At 36.7% G+C, this 21,912-nt stretch overlaps 1 protein-coding gene across 15 annotated transcripts in view; it reads right to left on the bottom strand.

Annotated features, from left to right (window-relative positions):
* Positions 1-21,912, bottom strand: part of NRXN1 (neurexin 1) — a 1,078,564-nt gene that overhangs the window by 8,656 nt on the left and 1,047,996 nt on the right. For 9 of the 15 annotated variants that reach the window (XM_087436779.1, XM_087436782.1, XM_087436775.1 and 6 more), the window contains one exon: positions 16,794-16,881. In XM_087436779.1, the coding sequence (XP_087292905.1) occupies positions 16,794-16,881 (88 nt within the window). The remainder of the gene's footprint in view (positions 1-16,793; positions 16,882-21,912) is intronic. The other 6 variants (XM_087436780.1, XM_087436781.1, XM_087436783.1 and 3 more) reach the window with 1 other exon arrangement.

The raw sequence follows: 21,912 nt of genomic DNA, 5'->3' as shown, positions 1-21,912 counted from the left end.
TACTAACTGAAGTTCTAAAATAACTAAGCATTTGGAAAGAGAAATCTTTGAATATGAATGATTTTTTCCAAAGAGATTTTGCTTTGTGATGGAAAGTGTTTGGCATCCTTTTGTTATTCTTTCTGAGATTGGAGACATACCAATCAAACATTGTTATTAAAAGATAAAACTGCTTTTGATTTATGTTTTTACAACACTGTACGAAAAATAATGTTTAAAGTCTTAATTCTTGTCACATAAAATGAGGGTTTGGTGGGTGGTGGGACCTTATATTTCCATTGATGAGTTCACCAAGGCAACCATGCTATCAGATGCTCTTTTTATCACTCAAATTGTCATTTTTATGAAACTATTTTGTATACTTGGATGACCTGTTCTTTCACTGTAATCTTATTACATTTATGTTGTTTCCAAAGTTAGCTTTGCAGGGTGAGATTGTAGTTTCAAGGCAATCTTTATTGCTGGTTTTATTTCTTCAATATAGACTGTTAGCGTATAGGTACGTCATCAACCATGACCCTGTCACATCAAGGATGAAGAAAGAGTTTCACTGTATACTGATGACAATGAAAATTCAGCTTTTGAGCTTTAAGAAAAAAAATTGTAAGAGCTTACCAATCTTAACAAATAATAAACAATAAAGCATACCAGTTATAAAAAATGGAGCATGAGCTATATATTTCATATGAGGAGGGGTATATAAAGGATCATAAAACTCCATAATACTCAACATACATTAGTCCGATACCCAGAATTGTTAGATATCCTATCTTACAATAATCCTCTCAAAGAACTATTGGCAAAATGGATTTATTGACTTTTTTTCTAAGAGTGTTTGACCAGTCTTTCTGGTTTTATCACAGATTAAACTAAAAATAATCAATTTTAAATTTCTGTATCCACCCCCACCTAGGAAAAAGAGCTGCCTAAAATGATCTCATTAGACCAGAGCTCTGTTCAGTGTCTTAATAGATATGGAAGTTATTATAATTCTAGGCTAGCCTTAAAAATGGTTTCAGAATTATGGGGAAAGATTTGACTTTTCCAGTACCCAGTTTCATTAATACTGTGAAAAGAAAATTGGATTTGTAGGCTCCTGGGGTGTTTGTGAATTGAGATTAGCACAGTTTTTTCCCCATCTCCAAAAAATAAAGTTTATTATTTTTTCAATTTTTGTGCTTCAATACAACATAGGCCTGAAGAAACAATTATGATGCAATCACTCACAAGAACGCATGTTTAAATGCCACAGTTACAGGAAAGCAGGTGGGCAATGATTTATATGACACACACTAATTTCGACTCACTGTGGCTTTTTGAGAAGTGATGAATGCTGGATGTTTCAAATCCGTCCCATCCTCCCTTCCTACCAACTCCACCTATGCCCTGCACATTCTGAAGTTTGCCCCTGCAGGTCAGACAAAAGGCTTGAGAGAGGTCATGTCTGACACGTATTAGCCCTTACCCAGTGAATTAGAGATTCAGGAAGAACTTGGAAATCAATAAGCCTTTACCACCTGCCTGGCTGCTGGGACTAACATTTCCCTCTGCTACTTTCAAAGCCACCAAGGTACATGTTTGAAGGAAAGTGTAGGGGTTACCACTGTGGGATTAAGAGGATCATTATCTTCACCAGAAATCTAGGCACTGCATTGGAAGAGATGCTAGCCACAGAAAAAATCATCATGTGCCTGCAGGACAAAGAGCACCAACTAGGACAGGCTACTACCTCAAATGGCACCACATGGAACATAAAAGGCAATGGACAATCATACCCTGTGATGCTGAAAATGAATAGACAGAGAAACACACACATCCTCCCTCATCTCTATGGCAAACCATAAGATCATGACATTTATGGAAGCCTGTTCTTTAACTGCCCTGTACGTTGTAAACTATGTGTCCACAGCTTAGTTATCTGCAAGCTTCATAGATTTTTTAGATGGTCACTGTGTCCACAAGGTTTTATTAGAACCCTTGAAAGTGTCATGGTGTTTACTAAAGTACCAATGTGACTACTGTTCTCATGAACCTTTGTGGTCTGCTCACTGCTACCTACTCATATTTGTCTTCCATTTCTCTCAAAAGAGGTTACAGTTATAATTTTATTGCTGTCTCCCAATCCCTACAAACCAATAAAAGTTCTACCTTCACGCCTGGCTCATATGATCTTTTTCCTCCTGCCTGGCTGAATACTACTTATCTCTCAAGACAGCTTAAGTGCCCCATCGTTTATGAAGTTTTCTCTAAGAATATTCACTCCTTCTATCAACAAATATATAGCAAGTTATAGTTATGGTCCAGGAACTGTACTAGGTCCTGGGAGGTGAGTAGATAACCAAACACACTTCACGTCTGCCCTCAAGGACCTTGAAATATGAGAGAAAGTGACATAGAACTAAGAATCGCACAATTAAGCTTAAAGCAACAGCTGGAACGTGTGTGATAAGGAAAAATAGTAGGTACCACGTGGAAGTAGAACAGAGGTTTCTGATTTAGACGTGGGAGTCAGAAAGACCTTTCTGAGGTTGTGACGTTTATACTGAGACCTGGAAAATCAGTGGAGACTAGTCAAGTGAAGACTCCTCTAATCAGAAGGAAGAACATGTGGAATGATCTTGAGGAAGGAAAGAGTTTGCTTTTCAGGAACTCAAGGATGCCAGGGTGGCTGCAGCATAGTGAGTTTTGGAAGAGAGTGAGAAGAACTTTGAAGGTGGATGTGAAACTTACACAGATCATAGTCCATGGAGTGAAGCCATACATGAAAAGATCAGCAAATTTAACTCCATAAATAATAACAATTTTATGTGGAAAAAGGTATCACTAACAGGGTGAAAATGCAAATGAGAAAGGACGGGAAAAATATTTACAGTACATGTGATAGACTAAGAGTTAATACCTCTAAAATACAAACAGTATGTATCAACTGATATAAAAAAGAAAAAGACAAACAGGGGGCTGGCCCCATGGCGTAGCGGTTAAGTGCGCGTGCTCTGCTGCTGGCGGCCCAGATTCGGATCCGGGCACTCACCGAGGCACCACTTGTCAGGCCATACTGTGGCAGCGTCCCATATAAAGTGGAGGAAGATGGGCACAGATGTTAGCCCAGGGCCAGTCTTCTTCAGCAAAAAGAGGAGGATTGGCATGGATGTTAGCTCAGGGCTGATCTTCCTCACACACACAAAAAAAACAAAAACAAAAAACGACAAACAATCCACTAAAAGAATGGACAAAAATACACACAGGCAAAGGAAGAATAGAAGATCCAAATGGGTGACTAAATGTAGGATAAAATGCTCAATATCACTAGAATGGAAGTCAAAATAAAATAAGGAGATTTTTTTTTTTAACCTACAAATTTGGAGGAATAAAGAAGAAAGAAATAATAGTGATAATATAGTAAGGAAACCTGTTGTGAAATGGCAATTTTGCTGGTAAGAATGTGAATTTTTCAATCACTTTTAGAAAGTAATCTAATAACATCTATTAAAATTAAAAAAGATTAAATTGCAGCTGGATGATGGGTGTATGAGAGTTCATTATACTGTTCCCTCTAATTTAGTATGTTTGAAATTTATAATAGTAAAAGTCAAAAAAAAAATACACAAATATTTTAATCAAGCAACCTCAGTTTTACAAAAAAAAAGTCTACAGAATTAAATACACCAGCATATAAATATATAAATACAGGATGTTTATCATAATGTTGTTTGTGATGAGAAATGAAAAAAGGTAACAACTTAAAAGTTCAGTAACAAGGCTATGGCTGAATAAATTATGGCACACTTATAGTCTAGAATTTCAACACAGTTAAAAATAGGAGTTAGGGGGCTGGCCCAGTGGCGTAGTGGTTGGGTTTGCGCATTCTGCTTTGGCGGCCCAGGGTTCATGGGTTCGGATCCCGGGTACGGACATATGCACCGCTCATCAAGCCATGCTATGGCAGGGTCTCATATACAAAGTGGAGGAATACTGGCATGGATGTTAGCTTGGGGCCACTCTTCCTCAAGCAAAAAGAGGAAAATTGGCAACATATGTTAGCTCAGGGCCAATCTTCCTCACCAAAAAAAATTTAAAAAATAGGAGTTAGAGCCAAATCTGTTGACCTGAAAGATGTCCATAATATATTAGAAACAGAGAAGACCAAGTTTAATTCATATAGTGTGTTGCCATTTTTATGAGAGAAAAACAACCCTATATGTACATATGTTTATAGGAACATGGTGAAAGACGTATGAAAGATTCATGTGAAGTTGCTACCTGGTTAATTTACGAAGGTGGGAAAAATAAAATTAAGTAGAAAATAATTAATTAAAAATTTTCGACAAATATTTATTGACTAACAACAATTTACCATGTACCATATAAAACGTTGATACCAAGGGACCCAAAGCAGTCATGAGTTTTACCTTCTTAGAGCTTACACCATATTGGAAATAAAATAGAAAATGCAATAAAACAAGTAAGCCAACTTTAAATTTAAAAAATTCAATAACACAAGAAGGCACAAAAATTGAGTATTAAGAGAGATAATAATGATGGGGAGGCTTTAGGAAGGGTCATCTGAGTAGTGGGCTTTCTGAGTAGAAGGTATTTGGGATGAGACTTAAAGGAGAAGAATCCAGGCCTTCTAGAATGAACCCTGGAAGGCCACTGAAGGTTTCAGAAGAAGGAAGACATGAGACAGAATGGCTCAAAGCTGGCAAGAATAGAATCAAGAAGACTTATTGGGAAGATCTGCAGAAAGCCCACCTTTATCTCAATCTTCTCTCAACCATTTATTACATCACCCATTTTAGTATGGATTTCATACTATTGTGAAATCTTACTTAAATGTTTCATTTCTGTTCAGTTGTTCCTTCTCTTCCAGACTAGATTGCTAGTGCTTTGATAGTTTCCTGTGACACTTTCTCTTTCTACCAATTCCCCCACCTTCCAACATCTAATGAAAACTGAACACACTAGCTGGAAAACGTATGTTTTCTGACTGACTAGAGGAAGAGATTTTTATAAGTTCATAAATTTTCATGAGTAGACTGAGGTGAATGCAACCAATAAGAAAGTGTGAGATAGCTTTGATTTCAAAGTTTTGAGAAAAAGTAATAAACAAGTGGGCAAAACACTGGTAGTAACACTGCATACATTTTTATAAAATATTTTTAACTTACTATTTCCCTAACTCTCATTCCCTATAATATCTTCAGTAAAAGAAGTAAATATGATATTTATTTAAATAAACCAGAAATCACTTCTCCTCTGCTTAGCAACTGGGATCAGTATGCATCAATGCAAGTATGGCATCTGCATTTATTTTCCCTATGCCTCCAAGCATCATGTCACTAAATTCCAATGACTGAAATCACTAAGTTATTTCAAGTCAACCAAGTTAGCAGTCGTCTGTTTGATTCATTTGGGTGCCTTATTTACATCACGATCATCTGACACCCACAGCACTACAAATAGTTGAGGGCTAACTTGGAGCTCTTTTCTCAAATTCAGGAGAGTAGTTGCAGAAGTTTCTAGGGTACTTTTCATTCCTGTTTCTATTAGAGTGAGAAAGTGGAAAAGGGCCTCATCAGTCAAGTCAAACTTTCCATAATCGTCAAGCAGAAGAAAAGCCGTACAGGCAATAATTGAGAAAATCAGTTTCAAAGCTAGGGAGCCTGGAAAGTCTGTGTGTGTTTTTCATCAAAATGTATTACATTTCAGAAAATGCAAGAAGGGCTACATTTGAAATGTAGATGCCATTACTGATTTCCATTCAACTAAACTCCTCAATAGAAAAATAGCTTCTTTTCCTGGGAGCTCACTGACTAAAACACCCAGAAATATATGTCCAGAAATACTTTTCTTAAGATGCATTTCACTTTTTTACATATAGAAAGTTAAACAATCAATCTTTACACAAAACTGGGTGATTCATTCCAAGGAATCCTCAAGCCTGGAACCAGGAATTGGGGAGGAACTTTGTTTATAGGAAGACAAAGACAGTACCGTGACTATAGCTAGAGTAATGAAGAGTGAGTGCGTGTGTCTGCGTGTGCGTGTGTGTGTGAATACTGCAGCATTTCTTCCAATTCTCTGCCAGAAATTGCTACAGTGACCTTTTTTTCTTTTTCCTCACGATTTATAGGTAAAGTCAGGCTTCTGAGGAGCTCTAGGGAAAATTTCATAACACCTTGGAGTTAACTTACTTCAATATGTTTAAATATCAAAACCCTCTTTCTTAATTTCCTCCATCTTTCTCCTCTTAATATCTCCTCCATCTTTTTCCTCCTTTAAATATCAAAACCCTCTTTCTTAATTTCCTCCATCTTCCTCCTCTTTCTTAATTTCCATATTGCATGGATTTACCCTTACTAGATATATTTTCACATTACTTCATTGTCAACTGACGCTCAACATGGCTGTCGTAACTTCTGACTCACCGTAAGGCTTAAATTTCTTTTCTTATTTTACTTAGTTAATAACTGTTACCTTTATGGAATTATCATTATAAGGTAGGCTCTGTGCTGTGCACTTTACACACATTATCTAATTTATTCTCACAACAGCTCTGTGGTGTGGGTATTATCACTACTTTACAGGAAAGGAAACTGAGTCTCAAAGAGGTTAAGTTATTTAGGTTTTATAAGTGGCACAGCCAACATTCAAACTCAGGTAAGTCTATGGCTATTATAGTTTTATACATTCAACCCATCTGCATTTATGACTGCAGAACAACTGGTTAATAGTTCGAATTTTATCCTTTCCTATAGACCACTGAACACTTGAGGACTCTTTTCTAAGCAACTGTCCAGCTCTACCCCTTCCAGCCACACTCCACTGCACCTCCTGACATTTATCTCTCCTTTCCAATAAAAGGCGTTTGCATTCCCACAGAATCTTAGGAAAGCAATGCAGGATGGTAAAAAGAATATTAGACATTAGCTTCTAGTCCAGACACTGCACCTAACTTGCTGAGTGACCCTTAGCAATTCATTATCCTCTGCTATCATTTTTTTATCAGAAAAAAATATAATGGTGATACATCATCTCCCTCCCTGGGTCACTGTGAGGATCAGATCAGGTAGGACAATAAAAGTGAAAGTGCTCTGAGAAGGATAAAGTGCTGTGTAAAAACAATAATGGTCCGATTATTTCCCTATGTTTTCCACACAGAAGGTATTGACTTAGCAGCTGTCCCAACAATTAGACAATTCTGCAACACGTACCACACACCATGGCTCAAACAGTTGTGGCAGTGACCACCAAGGACATTATCTCTGCGGGGGTCCCCAGGTTCAAGGACTTCCCTTTCACGAATGGAGGCCCTGTGAATTCAGGTGGCAAAGTGACAATTTGCATTATGGGGCATGTTGTTTCAGGCCATTAATCGTTGTGTGGCATGCAGAGCTTGCTTCTGTTTATCTGTGAAACATGCTCTCTTTACGGATCAGTGCTCTCTGGCTCCTATTGTTGGAGTGAATTAAATTTCTGCCTCTTTCAAAATTTTATTATGATATTTTATGTTTTTAGTGTCATGAAACCAGTCACCTAAGACCACCCTTTGGTAATAACTAATTATCTTGGAAATAATAACACTTTTGATTAAGTTTTAGAGTTTCTTTTTTTCCTCCTTCCTTCCCTGCTCTGGAATTCCATGGCATTCTCTGGATGAAATCCAGAGGAGAGTCTCTATTGCAGAGTTGCATGCTGCGTCCTAGGTGCACTGCTCCTCAGCCAGGGTTCCTGCACAGCGTCTATGTAAGTCCAGGTCATTCTGGGTAATGGGGTGGTGTACAGTTTTCTTGATTTAAAACTGGGTCTACTCACTTTGGGTGATCATCTTTATATTCCTGTCATGAAGCTATTGCTGTCTCAATTTTGTTTTGTTGGGAAAAGATCACATTCTTTTTGGGGAAAGTGCAATAGCTGAGGCGACAGCTTCCCCACCGAGCCCATTCGAAGGAAGCAGGTCAAGTCTAGAACTGGGAAATATGGATGATAAACCATCCATCATGGGAGGGGGTGTGTGGTGGGCATGCCCAGTTCAGTCATGCAGCCCAGAACATTCCTGAATGTCTTAGGAGGAAGAGCAAGTGCATTATAAAAGCAGGCAGGAAAGCTAATCATTTCTTCTCTCAAAAGCTCTGTGGGGCAGACACCTGCATTTGTTCTTCCAAAAATAAGAACAGCAGATGATATGTGCCCTCTTCCCACCCTAGCAACCTAAATTTATCCCACTCAAGTACTGCTCTTTTCTTACTAGTTTCCTAGTGGCTACTGAGAAAAGTTTTATGCTGATAGAATTCAGAAATACTTTCTAAAACTTTCCAGATGCTAAAGTGCCAATTACTATTATTTCCCCTTCTTGCCTGGGGCTATCGTTTTATTTCGATTTATGATGTGGTTTACTCCTCAGTTAATCTGCTAGTACTACCAGTGAAAGCTAATTTATATTATTAAAGTTTCTATGTGGCCAACTCAATGCTAAGTGCTCTATGTGCACTCTCTCTTTTATCAGCACAACAATGTCATGAGTATTTAACACTATTCATGTCATTTTGCAGATGCAAATAATCAAGTACACAGAGGTTCAATACTTCGCTTTGGATTACACAGCAAGTGGCTGAACTCAGACATTTTGACTTTCAAAATTTGCTCAATGAAATGTAAGGTTTTAGTGTGCTCATAGGTGTGGCAATATTGGTATTTTTCTTTCTCTTTTTAATTTAATTGATGGCCTCTGGCTGTACTGGCATCTTTAATACATCCTTTCTTAACCTGGCAAATTAATAAAGTATCCTTATCTGTTTCCTATATTATTACCAATGCCAGGCTTCTTATAATACTGAGGATGGGTAAAGGAGCCACTAATGATGGGACTATTCAATCAATGAGTCAGAAGACATGAGAAGAAACCTGTAGACTAAAGCCTAGTGTAACATTTGGAGCACCATGAACCAACAAAGGAAGCATATTGGAGGCAGCACGCCCGATAGTGTGGTATTCAGAATATGCTGGCTTCACTCTCATATCATCTCAGGAAACGTAATTAATAAATACCAAGAAAACTCATAGGAAAACAATCTCATAATCAAAACAGGTATTTCACACAAATTACAAGAAAACATGATTTCATTCTTCCTGGATTTCATGTTTCCGTAAGAGATACACTTATCCTCTATTTTTCTAAACCTCTACCACATTTCTTCCTTCAGGGTGGGTGAACATTTTAAAGCATGGCAATATATCTCACTGTTTCCTTCCAAAGCTCAACAGGACATGTCACACTTTAGAAAGGCTCTTACAGTATTTTAGCATTTTCTGATAAGGACTTGTGATGTGCAAGGTTATTAATGTTTTAAGGCTAGATACATGTAGACTGCCTAAAAATTTATTGTGTACTCACTACTGAACAGATTTTTCTGTTACGTATTGTAGGGAGGTTCCGTATTAGCAGCCAAGCACTTTTTGCGGACTTTCAAGGAAATGCTTAATTTAACTCAGCAAACTCACTTATTTGCTAAGTAATTATTATAAGCAGTCAATCATATGTTAGTTAAAACATTTGGATAGAGTCCACTCTCTCTAACATCAAAAGAGACTCTGTTCATTTTTCACTCAGAGCAAATCTGTACGCCTTAGGAGGGGCCTCTACAAGGTAGAACAATGAATCCAATGGCACAAAACCAATGCTAGTAGCAATAGGTCCTCTACTCACCATGGGCTTTATCATAATTATTTGTTACACTCTTAGTATGTGCCAGGCACTCTGCCAAACACTGTATGCATCTTCTTCTTTCAATCTCGTAACAACCCTATTCCCCTCATTTTACAGACTAGGAAATTGAGCCTCAAAGATACTAAGTAACTTCCACAAGACCAGGAAGGGCTGCAACTCAAACTAGTTCTACCTGACTCCAAAGTTACGGCCGTGACTAATACTCACTCCATTGTATATCACAATTCTTACAAAATGCTCTTAAGAGCTTGTCTAATGTGTGACAACGGTCCATTCCATTACATTGTTAAAAACAATTCTAAAATCACAGAAATGTCCAAATAGTTCACGGTAAATAAAAATTGCTGTGTTTTGAAAACAAAAACAAAAACCACCTTTTGTTTATTTATTTATTTTTTTCCTACTGATCTCCTGGTAGGAACTAGTTTTGGTGAGTGAAATTCATTGCCTAGAAAGGTGGAGTCACCTTCACTGAACAAGATCTTAACGTTCCCCACATCTGACCAAACTTTAGACAGGCTTCTTCCTGCTTCTAGGTCTCTGGCCTCCCTTTCCTTAGAGCATTTACTTTAGAAAACTTGTAATTCCAAATTCCTTTTCTGCCCCTTTGATATGTAAATATTTTCCAAAGCCTCTTGCCTGTGTTACAACCCAGAACTTTTTTTCAGGAAGCTGGGAGCCATCCATTTGAAATATAAACTTCAAGGAAGATAACTTCCCATCTCCTGGTTTCTGTGGGAGGGTAGGAGCCTACCTTTGGGGGTCCCTTTGCTCCAAGTTGTTAAACTACCTCCAGTCATGAAGATATTCAAAGGAGGTTTACTTTTTCTTTGGGTGAAGCCAATTAGCAAACACAGAGTCTATGATCCCTCTACCCCAGCTCTTAACAACTCTCTAGTCTTTTTATTTTTCAATGAGTTAAGTTCAGGTTGAGTTCTGGTTTCCTTCTATTGTAATAGTCTTGAATAAATCTACCTTGCATGTTTAACTTTGTCCAATGTAATTTTTGTTTTGACGTTACTTCTCTCAGAAAAATAAGGGAAAAGTGAGTGGCAAATGATAAACCATACAGCATTCATTTTTATTGCAGTTTTCTGGAGAATAAAATTTATACAGAACACAAACGGTTCCTCCACCAGCACGTCTCACACTGAAAGCCAACTGGCCCATCAGTGCCCAAAATCCAGCCACCCTGTCCTGCACCTATGTGATTAGCTGGGCCCTTGGCACTGACTCTGGCTTGGTGCTCAGGAGATGCTCTAGATGTTTCCAAAAATGGAACATCATTACTGCTGTTTTTCTGACTGTAGCTCAAAATTCCCCATTTTAACAGCAATGGGTTGGCTATTATGGGCTAATTAAATTTGCTTTTGAATAATTACATAATAAATGCCCGAAATTTGAATGTAGCACAAAATTATCTTCTAATCAGGATCTAAAAATATGATCTAATAAGTGATATATTCCTTTAAATGATTGTGATTACTTATTTAATGAAAAGATGCACCGTGTTCAATATACATAACTTTATTCCTAATGTGGTTAATGGGATCAATTCAATAGAAATCCTTTGATAGTTTCTCAAAATAGCACACTGGAAAACCACTCAAAATTGCATGGTAATTGCAGCAAATTTAGCCTAATGAATAGTAATACATGTAAAGGACCTTTTGCCATCAAATTTAAATCTATGCCAGCCATGGAATTATTTAAATGAACATTTTTAAAATTAATCCTATATTTGTAAGGTGCCTGAATTCTAGAAGAAGCTCTGCATTCCAAGAAATTAAAAGCCCATCTTTTCTAAACTAGAGAGCTTACTAGCTCTAGCTCTCTCATATTACAAAACGTAACAATCTCTCTGAATCTCCTTAGCTATGAAAATACTCCACAGTTTTGTAAAATAATGAAATAGAATAATGTTTATAAAGTACTAAGAACAATGATGAACACAGAATAAATCTTCACTAAATACTAGTTATTAGGGTGATCCATCATGATTCATATAACCTGAACCCTGATCAGTGTGATCCAAATGACAGGCAATCAACAGTGATCCTTTGAGGGGCTGTACTGACCACCCTATCCCCACTGGTTCAGCTAATGTTTCAGAGATTGCCACAAAAATGACGATTCTTTTCTTCGCCTATATTTAGTCAGATTTTTTTGTTATTCAATGTAGCTTTTCTTTTTCTCGTTTGACAAGGGTTTAATTGATTTGAAAGTGGCCCAATATCCTGTTAGCTACCCCTGCCCACATATACATACACAAAGAGAACAGTCATATTATTCTTCGCACGATAAATCTAAGAGGAAATTGTCCATCCTAAATAGGGCTCCCAGGAAACAGGAAGTTGGGCCTGTTCTCTTTGTTACAAATGACAAATTAAAGTCATTCATCAGAAAGTTCCTACACCAAAGAGAGTCATTATCATCATTTATAGTCTCAGATATCAACATAAAAATCACCTTTTCAAATTCCTTCAGGAGTTTTGAGAAAGGGGTCTATTTAGAAGAAGGCCTCAAACTAAGGCGTACTGACATGATTAAGAGTCATCTTGGAATTTAAGTGGTTTACAGTGTCGTCATTTTGTCAGTTCACTAAGTGAATCTAAAACACAAGATCTCAGAGAAATCTGTTTTACAAAAACTTATGTTCACGTGAAAAAAAGAATTCTTGGAAAATATATATATGTATATGATGCAAATAGTAATAACAGCAAACACTCATATAGCACTTATTATGAGCAAGGCATTGTTCTACAACATGCTTTCCATATATTAAATCATTCAGTCTAATAACCAAATCTCTAGGCTGAGGGAAAAGTACAGAGAAAAAGTGTTTTTGAGAAAAGGTGTGAAGAAAAAGTCATCCACCTGTCACATGTCCTGGCAGGTGAAACCAGGCATTTTAGGGCGATGGTATCCTGTGACCTAGTTACAAGTGGCTGCTTCAGATTTCTACCTGTCAACTAAGTCATGAGGTTCAATTAAACCTCCTGAATTGCACAGCCACCATCTCATATTCTACAACACTATTTATACCAATGTGAAGTTGTCATCCAATGCTAACCAGGCAGGACAGTGTGGCTGGAATCAGGTATAATTGAGTTCCATGTGTTCCCACCCAGGGGGTTGTTCCTGATCTAGTTTCAACATGTACAGTTCCCATCAGGAGGCATGAGTGATTTCATCAGTTGCCCACCAATTTTGAGCCAGGACAAGTAACACCATTATGTAAAAGGGAAAAAATAGCTTGAATATTCTTTTTTATATAACTGAATTGGGAAAAAGAAAAGCTGCCACGTATGCTCTACTTTATGCCAGGCATTGCAGTAGGTGCCTTAAATATATTAGTTTTAATTCTTGCAACAACCTGAAAAATACATGATATTTTAATGTCAAAGAAGAAGAATCTGGTAATCATAAAGAATAACTAAAAAAGCACCTGAGGTAGAAAGATGTCCTTTTGTAGAAGGGAATTGAAGATGTAAACTCTATTTTTGCTCCCAGAGCTCAGCAGAGCAGAGAGTGCACAGTAGGACTCAATACTACCTGATCAGTGGTGAAATGGACAATCCAACAACATACAACTTCCCTCTTCATTAAGAGTTCTGGCTGGGACCATATGGTAATTCAAATTTATCAAACACTTGATAAAAGGTAAAATTTACTTGTGTTCAATAAGATGCTAGATTTTTCCTATTTGTTTATTAATAGCCTTAGGAAAGCACTTAAATAATGAGCATAGCACATTTTCAGAGAAGAAGTCATTTTTTGAGGAAGGGGTGGGTTAGGGTGATTAGAGAAACTTCATATGTAAATACTCAGGGAACCTAAAAGACATTGGCAATGAAATACATAGAAAATTTGGGCAACCTACTTATAAAAGTAATTATGCATCTCTTTACAAAAATATCTGCTTTCACTTGCTTAAGGAGTAGCAAAAGTGCATAGCAGAAATATCCACTTCTGAATATTTAACTCAATATGTTGCTTTCCTAAAATTTCAGTTTCCCAAAATATGACCTGCTAATATTTGAAATGACTTTTATCAAGATATATCTAACAATATCCAAGGTCTAATAACATCAGCAACTATAACTCTTGTCCATGTTATTTTATGTTTGTAATCAAGATGAAAAGCAAGCAAGAAAAAAATATTTAAGAAAACCAGTACATCATTACATTAAGAAACAAAGACCTGCAGGAGAGGCACGCTATAATGAAACGATATTCAGATTCAAAGAGGATAAAAAAAAAAATCTCTATTCCAAAAAAATAGTTGGAAAATAGAAACAAATCATATAAACTAAGAATTTCATAGGAAGCTATCACACGAACAGAGCCAATTCTGCCAAAAGAGCAACACTGCATGAGTTATTAAAGATAAGCATTACAAAAAAAAACATAGGGAATTGGACAGAAAAAGCCAAGGTAGAAAAGAGATCTCACTTACAAAATGTAATATAGAAAGAGAACTATTCATGGAATACACTATCAAGGAAAGGTAAGATCAGAAGAAAAGCTTACAGCGAAAGATCCCACTGAAGCAACAGAATCTGAAAGTTAAGCCTTAAGAAGAATTGAATTGAAAACTAGGGAGTGAGGAAAGAAACACTGAGGGAGAGGATGAGAAGTTAAACTCGTCCTGCTACAAGAGTACCCAAGTAGCTGTCATCAGTCAGTCAGTAGCTGCTGTGTCTTGTACACTGGACGGCAGACTTCGGCACAGTGGAACAAAATGAAAATTTACACGACAAATCCATGCAGGGAGCAAGACAAACAGGGTGCCTGCTTCACGGAGCTTCCCTTCTGGTGGGGGATGCAAGCTACACACTAATGAACAAGTAACAGATTAGTAGAGTCTTTCAGATAGTGATAAGTGTGGTAAAGAAAACACAGGCAGAGAGATTATCTGGAGTACGGTTATTAACAGGCTGCTCCTCACTTTTCATGTGTTATAATAGTCAACAAAGCAGACAAAAGTCAGGTGAATAAAAAGGAGAGGAAGCTGACAAAAAAGTTCTCTCTCTTTTTCTCTCCTCTCCCCTCCCCCATCCTACTGTCTTGTTCTCAGGGCCTGTGTTCCCAGAGAAAGGGAGAGACCGCAAACTAGTCTATAAGGAATGGTTAGTAAGACCCATAAGCAATGGCTAGAAGAATTGAATCATTTAGCCGCATTCAAGAAGAAAAAGAAGTGACAATTTTAAGTACCATTAGAGTTCTCACACTAGATTTACTAGGTATTCAAAGTGAGGACTCTATATAAAGAGAATGATAGCCTATACTCAGACAGTGAAAGTAGGATTCAGGCCAGAAGAAATCCAGCAAGTACTGTAACTAGTAAGAATCTATACTGTTTTCAGCACTGTGTTAATACACTGGAAAATACTGAAAAAATCGATTTCTCTTAAGAAAATGCTAATTGGGAAAACAAAATCAAATATAAATATAAACACACACATCAGTGTACAACCAAACACCAGACTTTGTTTTATGAACAATCCATGCTGTAGGATTTCAGAGAAGATCGGATACAAAAAAGAATGTCACAATCAGGTGTGAGAATAGGAGAAATGCGGAAAGAAGAAATTTGAGGGAAGAGGAAGGCATACAGATAGGGATTGATGTAATGGACAAAAAAGAAATAACTTTTTTTTTTTTTTTTTTTGGCTAACACAGAGAGAATTAGAATACCAATGAAAACAAAGGCAGGATCTTGGCAAAGCGGCCCAGGATGGTATCATGAAGTGACCACATCTGCCCAGACAACCAAAAGGGAATGGTTGTAGATTTCAATAAACTGGAAGAATGGATGGTCATCAGAGTTCTAATAACTGTGTATGAAAGATAGTTCTGGAGGCTGAGAATTTTGATTGGTGGGGTGGAGGCTAGAGGAAGGAGGACCAGAACACAACCAGTTTGAATATCCCAAACCTTCTCCTGCTGACATATGACTGCTGAGGTTCTGCTCCTCATTGGCATTCAGTAGCTGCTCTAAGTGCTTAGAGTATAGAGCTACAATCAGCAGGAAGAAGCGATATTCAAAAGGAGATGCAAGATATGCATCCTGAACCATGTTTTTATCCAAATATCAGAGTTAATAGATTTAATTTACAGTGATATTCTTCACAAGAATGCAAATAAGTTATTTTATTGTGACATGAAGTTCTCCTGGGGTCCTAGGTGACAACTACAGAGATCACGAGGTAGCTGATAGTGGTTAGTCCATATCTACCTCACTCATTTTGTTAACCTAAATAAGAAAATTATTGAATTTTAAGAAACACTGCTTTACAAAGGAAACTAATGGAAATGACCCTAATACTTGGTACTATAAATATCTGGAATCAAACCCAGGCTATGATTCATTTTCAGGGTCCACAGCCGCTACTTAACACTACAAGGCTGCATGGAAACAATATTTATATGTTAGTCAGGCACACTGTATCACAAAGAAGGAGGAGAAATTATGCATCAACTAGAGTCAAAATGCATCAATTTGAATTTTAGGGATACATGGCAAGACTCAAATATTTCTCTATTAAATGTATCAAGAACTCTACCCACTGTTTATTTTACTACTGCCATAATACCCTCACTTCCGAAATTCAGAAATATATCACTTAAGACAATTTGCTGGAAGAATGAGTGGTGGGGACTTTTTGTCAGTAGAAAGGTCAAATAATTTTCCACAATACACTGCAATTTTTAAGCTTTTCAGTTTTACTACAGGTGGCCCAAGGGAAAGCCTATTATATTATATTATGTTGTGAGTTAACAGAACGTGAACAGTAAGGTAACAGCCTTGTGCTGTCCTCCACTGCTTTTCCTGAAATACGTAATCTTGGTGGGTTTTGTTTTTAAAAATTTGTTGTTCCGTAAATGTTCAGTAAATTTCCTGGAGAAATTTATCCAGGTGAAAAGCAAGAACTCTTATCTCACAATGAGACTGTTTAATAGGGTGGACTTCTAGACATAAACGCAAGGCTCTTCTAAGGACTACGGCATGCAACAAAGATTTAGAGTAAAGCAAAGAAAGTAAGAAAAAAAGTCGACTAACCTAACCCACCTGAGCTCGGCTCACAGGGGTCAATGTCCTCGTCATCACTGGGACACTCCGCTGAGGCCACAAGGATGTCATCTGTGGTCTGTAAAAGAATCACATTCAGTAGATTAATTTAAAGGGACCTAACAGATCCTCTCATCTTTGTCTCATTGACAAGTGAAACACCGTTTGTTTTTACCTCACAGGTTGAGAAACAAAATTCAATATTTGCCTTCCCAAGGACATAGAGCTTACATTTTTCAACTTATTTTAGATCCTTCATGGAAGTATTTGCATATTTGTGAAAACTTGATTATAGCTCATTTTACACAAGGACACAGAAATGGTGGTAGCCAACTTAGAGATACCCAACCATTCAACTGCACAGAGAAGCTGCACACAGTACTGTAAGAGGTTTAAAACAACCTGGCAGAAACAGATGACTTGAAATTTATTACAGCCCTGGAGTGCTACAATGTATGCATCAGTAGGCTTTATGCAGTACTTGTGCTTGGCTTCCTAAAAGCAGAACAGCTATAACCTTTTATATTCATGACCAGGTAGAATTTGATGAATCTTTGAAATATAGCTTGTCATTATTAGGAAACATAGATTAAGTAGAGAATATCTTTCACTGATGCAAAAAGGGAAGCAAATATAGTCCATTTAAGGTATTTTTTAAATTTGTGTTGAGCTTTCCCTCTCTATTCTCATTTTTGTAAGATTCAGATAGTAGGTATCGTTTCCTCAATGTTCTTTTCATCATTAAGGTTTCATAATAAATGAAAAGTGTATTGGGAGGGATGATATTTTACAGTGAATAGGATAGAGGTGACAGTTTCCTCTGTGACATTCTAGTTGCTTCATTGCACTTACAGCAGAAAAGATAACCATCACTGTAATAAAAAGCAGAGTGTATAAATCCTAGCAGTTAGTCACATAATCAACACATTTACAAGCACCAAGGGTTGTTCTTTACTGCCACTTACAAGCTGCAGTAAACTCAGCATAGATATTGCATGGAAATTGTGAAGGTTTGCATCAGATTTGGCTAATGATAAGGTAACAGAGAGAATTCAAGGGACAAGAAGGAAAATATCTCATTACATTGGCTAACGATTAAAGAGATTATAATTGTTGACACAATTATCAGAACCGCAACACTGATGAAGTCAATAAGTCCACTTATTTAAAAGTGGAATTACAATAATATAGGTCCTACATTTTTAAAAAAAGCAGAAATATGATATGACGTACTTTCACTAAAAGAGTACCTAATATAGTCAGAGATTAAAAGTACAAATAAGTAAATGTTAAGAAAATTGTGCCATTTTGAAAAATGGAGACAAGGGACAAATGTACTTTTGTGACAAAAACTAGGCTTAAAAATCTTTCAAGTGCAGAGTCTTTAATTACTTGAGAATAAAGAATTTGTTCAGATGCTAATGTTCACAGTATAACTTTAAATAAATACAAATATTTAAATAGCATTTTGAGATGGTTTCATGTTATTCTGTTCTTAATTCCACTGAGATAGTTGGGAGACTGGATTCATTCATTTTGCCGCTGTTATTTTAAAAGAGGAAGTTAAAAATATCAGTTTTCCTGGAACTGTAACTGTTCATGTCAGTGATAACCAACAGCAATTGGTGTGAGAGTCACGCAGGTATCTTTCATTAAAGGGAGTTTTAAAAGGCAAACACCCATCCTCTTTCGGCACCAGCACATCTTGCAGGATAACATCCAAGCTGACTTGATAATAACAAATTATTGGATTATGAGGTCTTGCAGGTCAATTGTTCCAATTTACCCCAGAGCAGATAATCTGATTTTTTTTTAGAGCCAACTTCAAATGGAAAGCTACTTTTTTTTCAACCACAGTGGATACTCTTCAAAATTAATTTCAAGGTTATAAGACAATTTTCCATTTTCCTTGAGGAATTTTAACTATATTGATGAAATCAGTTTAGGGTTGTTGTTTTGTTCTTGATATGGGGAGGAGGAAGATGTGAATATATTGTTTAATCCATTGCTTTTCATACCAGCAGCCACGTTGCCCCTTTCCCCCCCTCCACATGGGGGGGACATCTGGCAACGTCTGGAGACATTTTAGGTTGTCACAATTGCGCTGGGGGTGGGGGTCTGCTATTATTGGCATCTAATGGATAGAAACCAGGGGTGCTGCTAAACATCCTAAAATGCACATGACAGTCCTCCCACAACAACCATCGGACCCCAAATGTCAATAATGCAGAAGTTGAGAAACCTTGCTTTTAAAGTGTAAAAACCATCTGTGCCGTATTTTTCTCATCTGGAAAAATGGAGAGCATAATAGTAGCTATTGTTGTAAGGATTATATTAGTATACGAGAAGCTTCTAGAATAGGACCGCATTGTAAATGCTTATAAAAGTTGCGATATTATCAACGTTATTGCTCTTATTTCATGAATGTAGCACCAATTTAATCTTTTTTGCACTATATTTATAAATAATATAATTTTAGATATTAAACCAGAAGTTGTAGATGTGAATTATTCTCAACTTTAGATCTCATGTTAGTATTTATATCAAAATACAGTAGCTATATTGGTACTTTGTAAACTAAGCTTCCATCCTTTACTGCCTGGGTCCAAATTCTGAATTATAAGTCAAACATCAAATATAAATAATGAAGTCTGCTTCTTAAAAGAAATTTATGGGCTAAAAATGTGTGACTCAGTGTATAGTGTTTCACGCAGACTAAATTATTTAGGCCGCACAAGTTAAATTTTCTGTTAAAAGCTGATCTATTTTCTATATTCAACAGCCTTTTGGAACAATTCCACAGCAAACAGAAAGCGTTAGAATGTTCTCAGTGTCATCTTTCACGAAACACAGTACCTAAAATAACATAAGATGTCATACCATAGCCTCCTATAGCCCTTTACAGTAGAAATAAATCACTGTACAAATATGACCCCATTGTAAAACTATATTCTAGTTTTTAATGTACTTTTCCTGGTATAATGAATATACATTCTTGTTTTTCACATTTTTCCTCAGAAATTAAAAACCACAATTGTCTGTGAATAAAAGATCTCAAATCAACAGATTTCTGCCTTGGCAGAAATCATCGCTGTATGAAAAATCAGGAAGTGGCTCAAGTGTACGAAAAAAAAACAAATTTCATTTCAGAGGCTGAATTAACTGAACAATTTTCTAGCCAAAGCTGTGTAATTTAAATTTAATTCACTCTGTTTGGAACTACCTCTCTATGACATGCTGTTGAGAGAGTGGCAGAAAGAAACTCAAATATGTCACACTAATCAATTCTATTCTTCAGTATACTTTTCCCTGATGTTTATAACCTTTTTCAGAAAAGAGACAAACCTGTTGAAAGAGACAGAATAGTGATCAAGCAAAAGCATTAGTTTTACCTAACCAGCCATTTAGATAAGTGTCCCTAACTGTGCATTTAACCACTCACAGATCAAAGTGCCATGCTGATCTTCCCTAATTCAGAGTGGCCTGTACATTCACATGGCAAGTATTTGTTCTTGTTCAAAATGTCTACTAAAAATACTTAGGTCTCCTTACCTTTAGGGAAAAAATGACTCACACAGAATTCAAGAAATAAAGGCACTGAAACTTAATTCATCATATTCTATGGATAAACACCAACATGTTATAGGGTAGGAAAATGTAATCAGGATGGAGAAGAAACAATGTTCTTAACGTATAGTAAAAATTTAGACCAATTTATTTAATATCCAGGGTTATTAGGGAAAGACCACTGGTGAATTAGAAAAAGAGAAACACTGACGTGTGTATTTTTGTTCTTTTTTCTCACTCACCAGGGAACCTCCCCCTTGCCCTTAATTGCGGAACTTGCTGCATATTCACTTGATGTCACTTTTTAAAATACAGCACAATTGCATAACTGTGTGGTAAAAAGACATGACGAGAGGACAGTAACCTTAATCTGTAATATTATATGCCTGCTAAGAACAGCATTCCTAAACTTTATTCTTCAAGATAAACAGCTTTGCTGAAGACTGATATATTCCCATGAAAACACCTACAAGAAAACTCCACCAGAACAAATCCGCTTTGTGAGGAAAAGAGTAAATTCCAACCGTGCAAAAGGATGTCCACTATGAATTTGATGCCCACAAAGAAATCCTTGATTTACTCTAAAATTTTGAGTGAAAGTGTGTTTCTAAATAGCAATAGTCTATTTGTCCATAGATCCAAATACAGCATAAAAAAATACTGTTTCAAGCAACGGTGCTCACTTGCATAACATTATGTAGCCTAAACTTTCACTGCTGTGATGGACATTGAGACTGAACTGATTGAGACAACTGATGGGTTGAGTATGGTGCTAGCTGAAATGTGATATGTTTGGCTAACTGACGGACACTTGTCCTTGCTAATACTTTTGTCTATGTGAGGCTGCTCTGGAAGAGAGACAGCATTCATGTCTGACTTTCAAAATGGAACCTGATAGTCTCTTAAGAAAAGATTTATTGCTAGGTGTGTTTCCCTGAAGAAAGAAAAATGCCAGGATTCAGAATTAGTGTTACAAATTCCCCAAGCAAGGTCCAACCCATTGCACTGGTAATCTATGGGGCAAGAAGTTTCTAGGAAGTGTCACAATTTCACCAAGAGGAAAAACTGCAGAAAAATAACCCAATTGTAATACATACATATAATTCCCAAACAGTGGGTCAGTTTGATCAAATCAAATCAATAACGAAATATATCAAATTGGTAATTTTAGTTAATCAACAATCCTATTAAATGTGCAAAAAGAATTTAGAGACTCTGCATAGGTCCTATTGTAGTTTTCATTGTCTCAATCAAACTTTTGGTTCCTATTTGTCAATTATTTCTCTGAGTAGTAGATGCCACATAAAGATGTCAATCCCATGGCTCACGAACCTAATAAAAATAAAAATAATAAACTGAGACCCAATATGTGAAGGATGAATTTTAGCTCCAGCACACAAATAACAAAGAAAAGGAGGATCAATTACTCACCAACAAATATGAAACACCACCTCATTTATGCACAGCATTTTCTGATAGGCACAATATATGGTCACTACGTACCAAGGTAAAAATTGCAGTTCCTACCTGCAAATAACTTATT

The sequence above is a fragment of the Ceratotherium simum genome, chromosome 11 (genome assembly GCF_057802395.1).
Source record: "Ceratotherium simum simum isolate JZ-2026a chromosome 11, ASM5780239v1, whole genome shotgun sequence".
NCBI classification, from domain to species: Eukaryota; Metazoa; Chordata; class Mammalia; order Perissodactyla; family Rhinocerotidae; genus Ceratotherium; species Ceratotherium simum.
The sequence above is the reverse complement of the archived record's forward strand: the minus strand, read 5'-3'. Positions and strand labels throughout refer to the sequence as shown.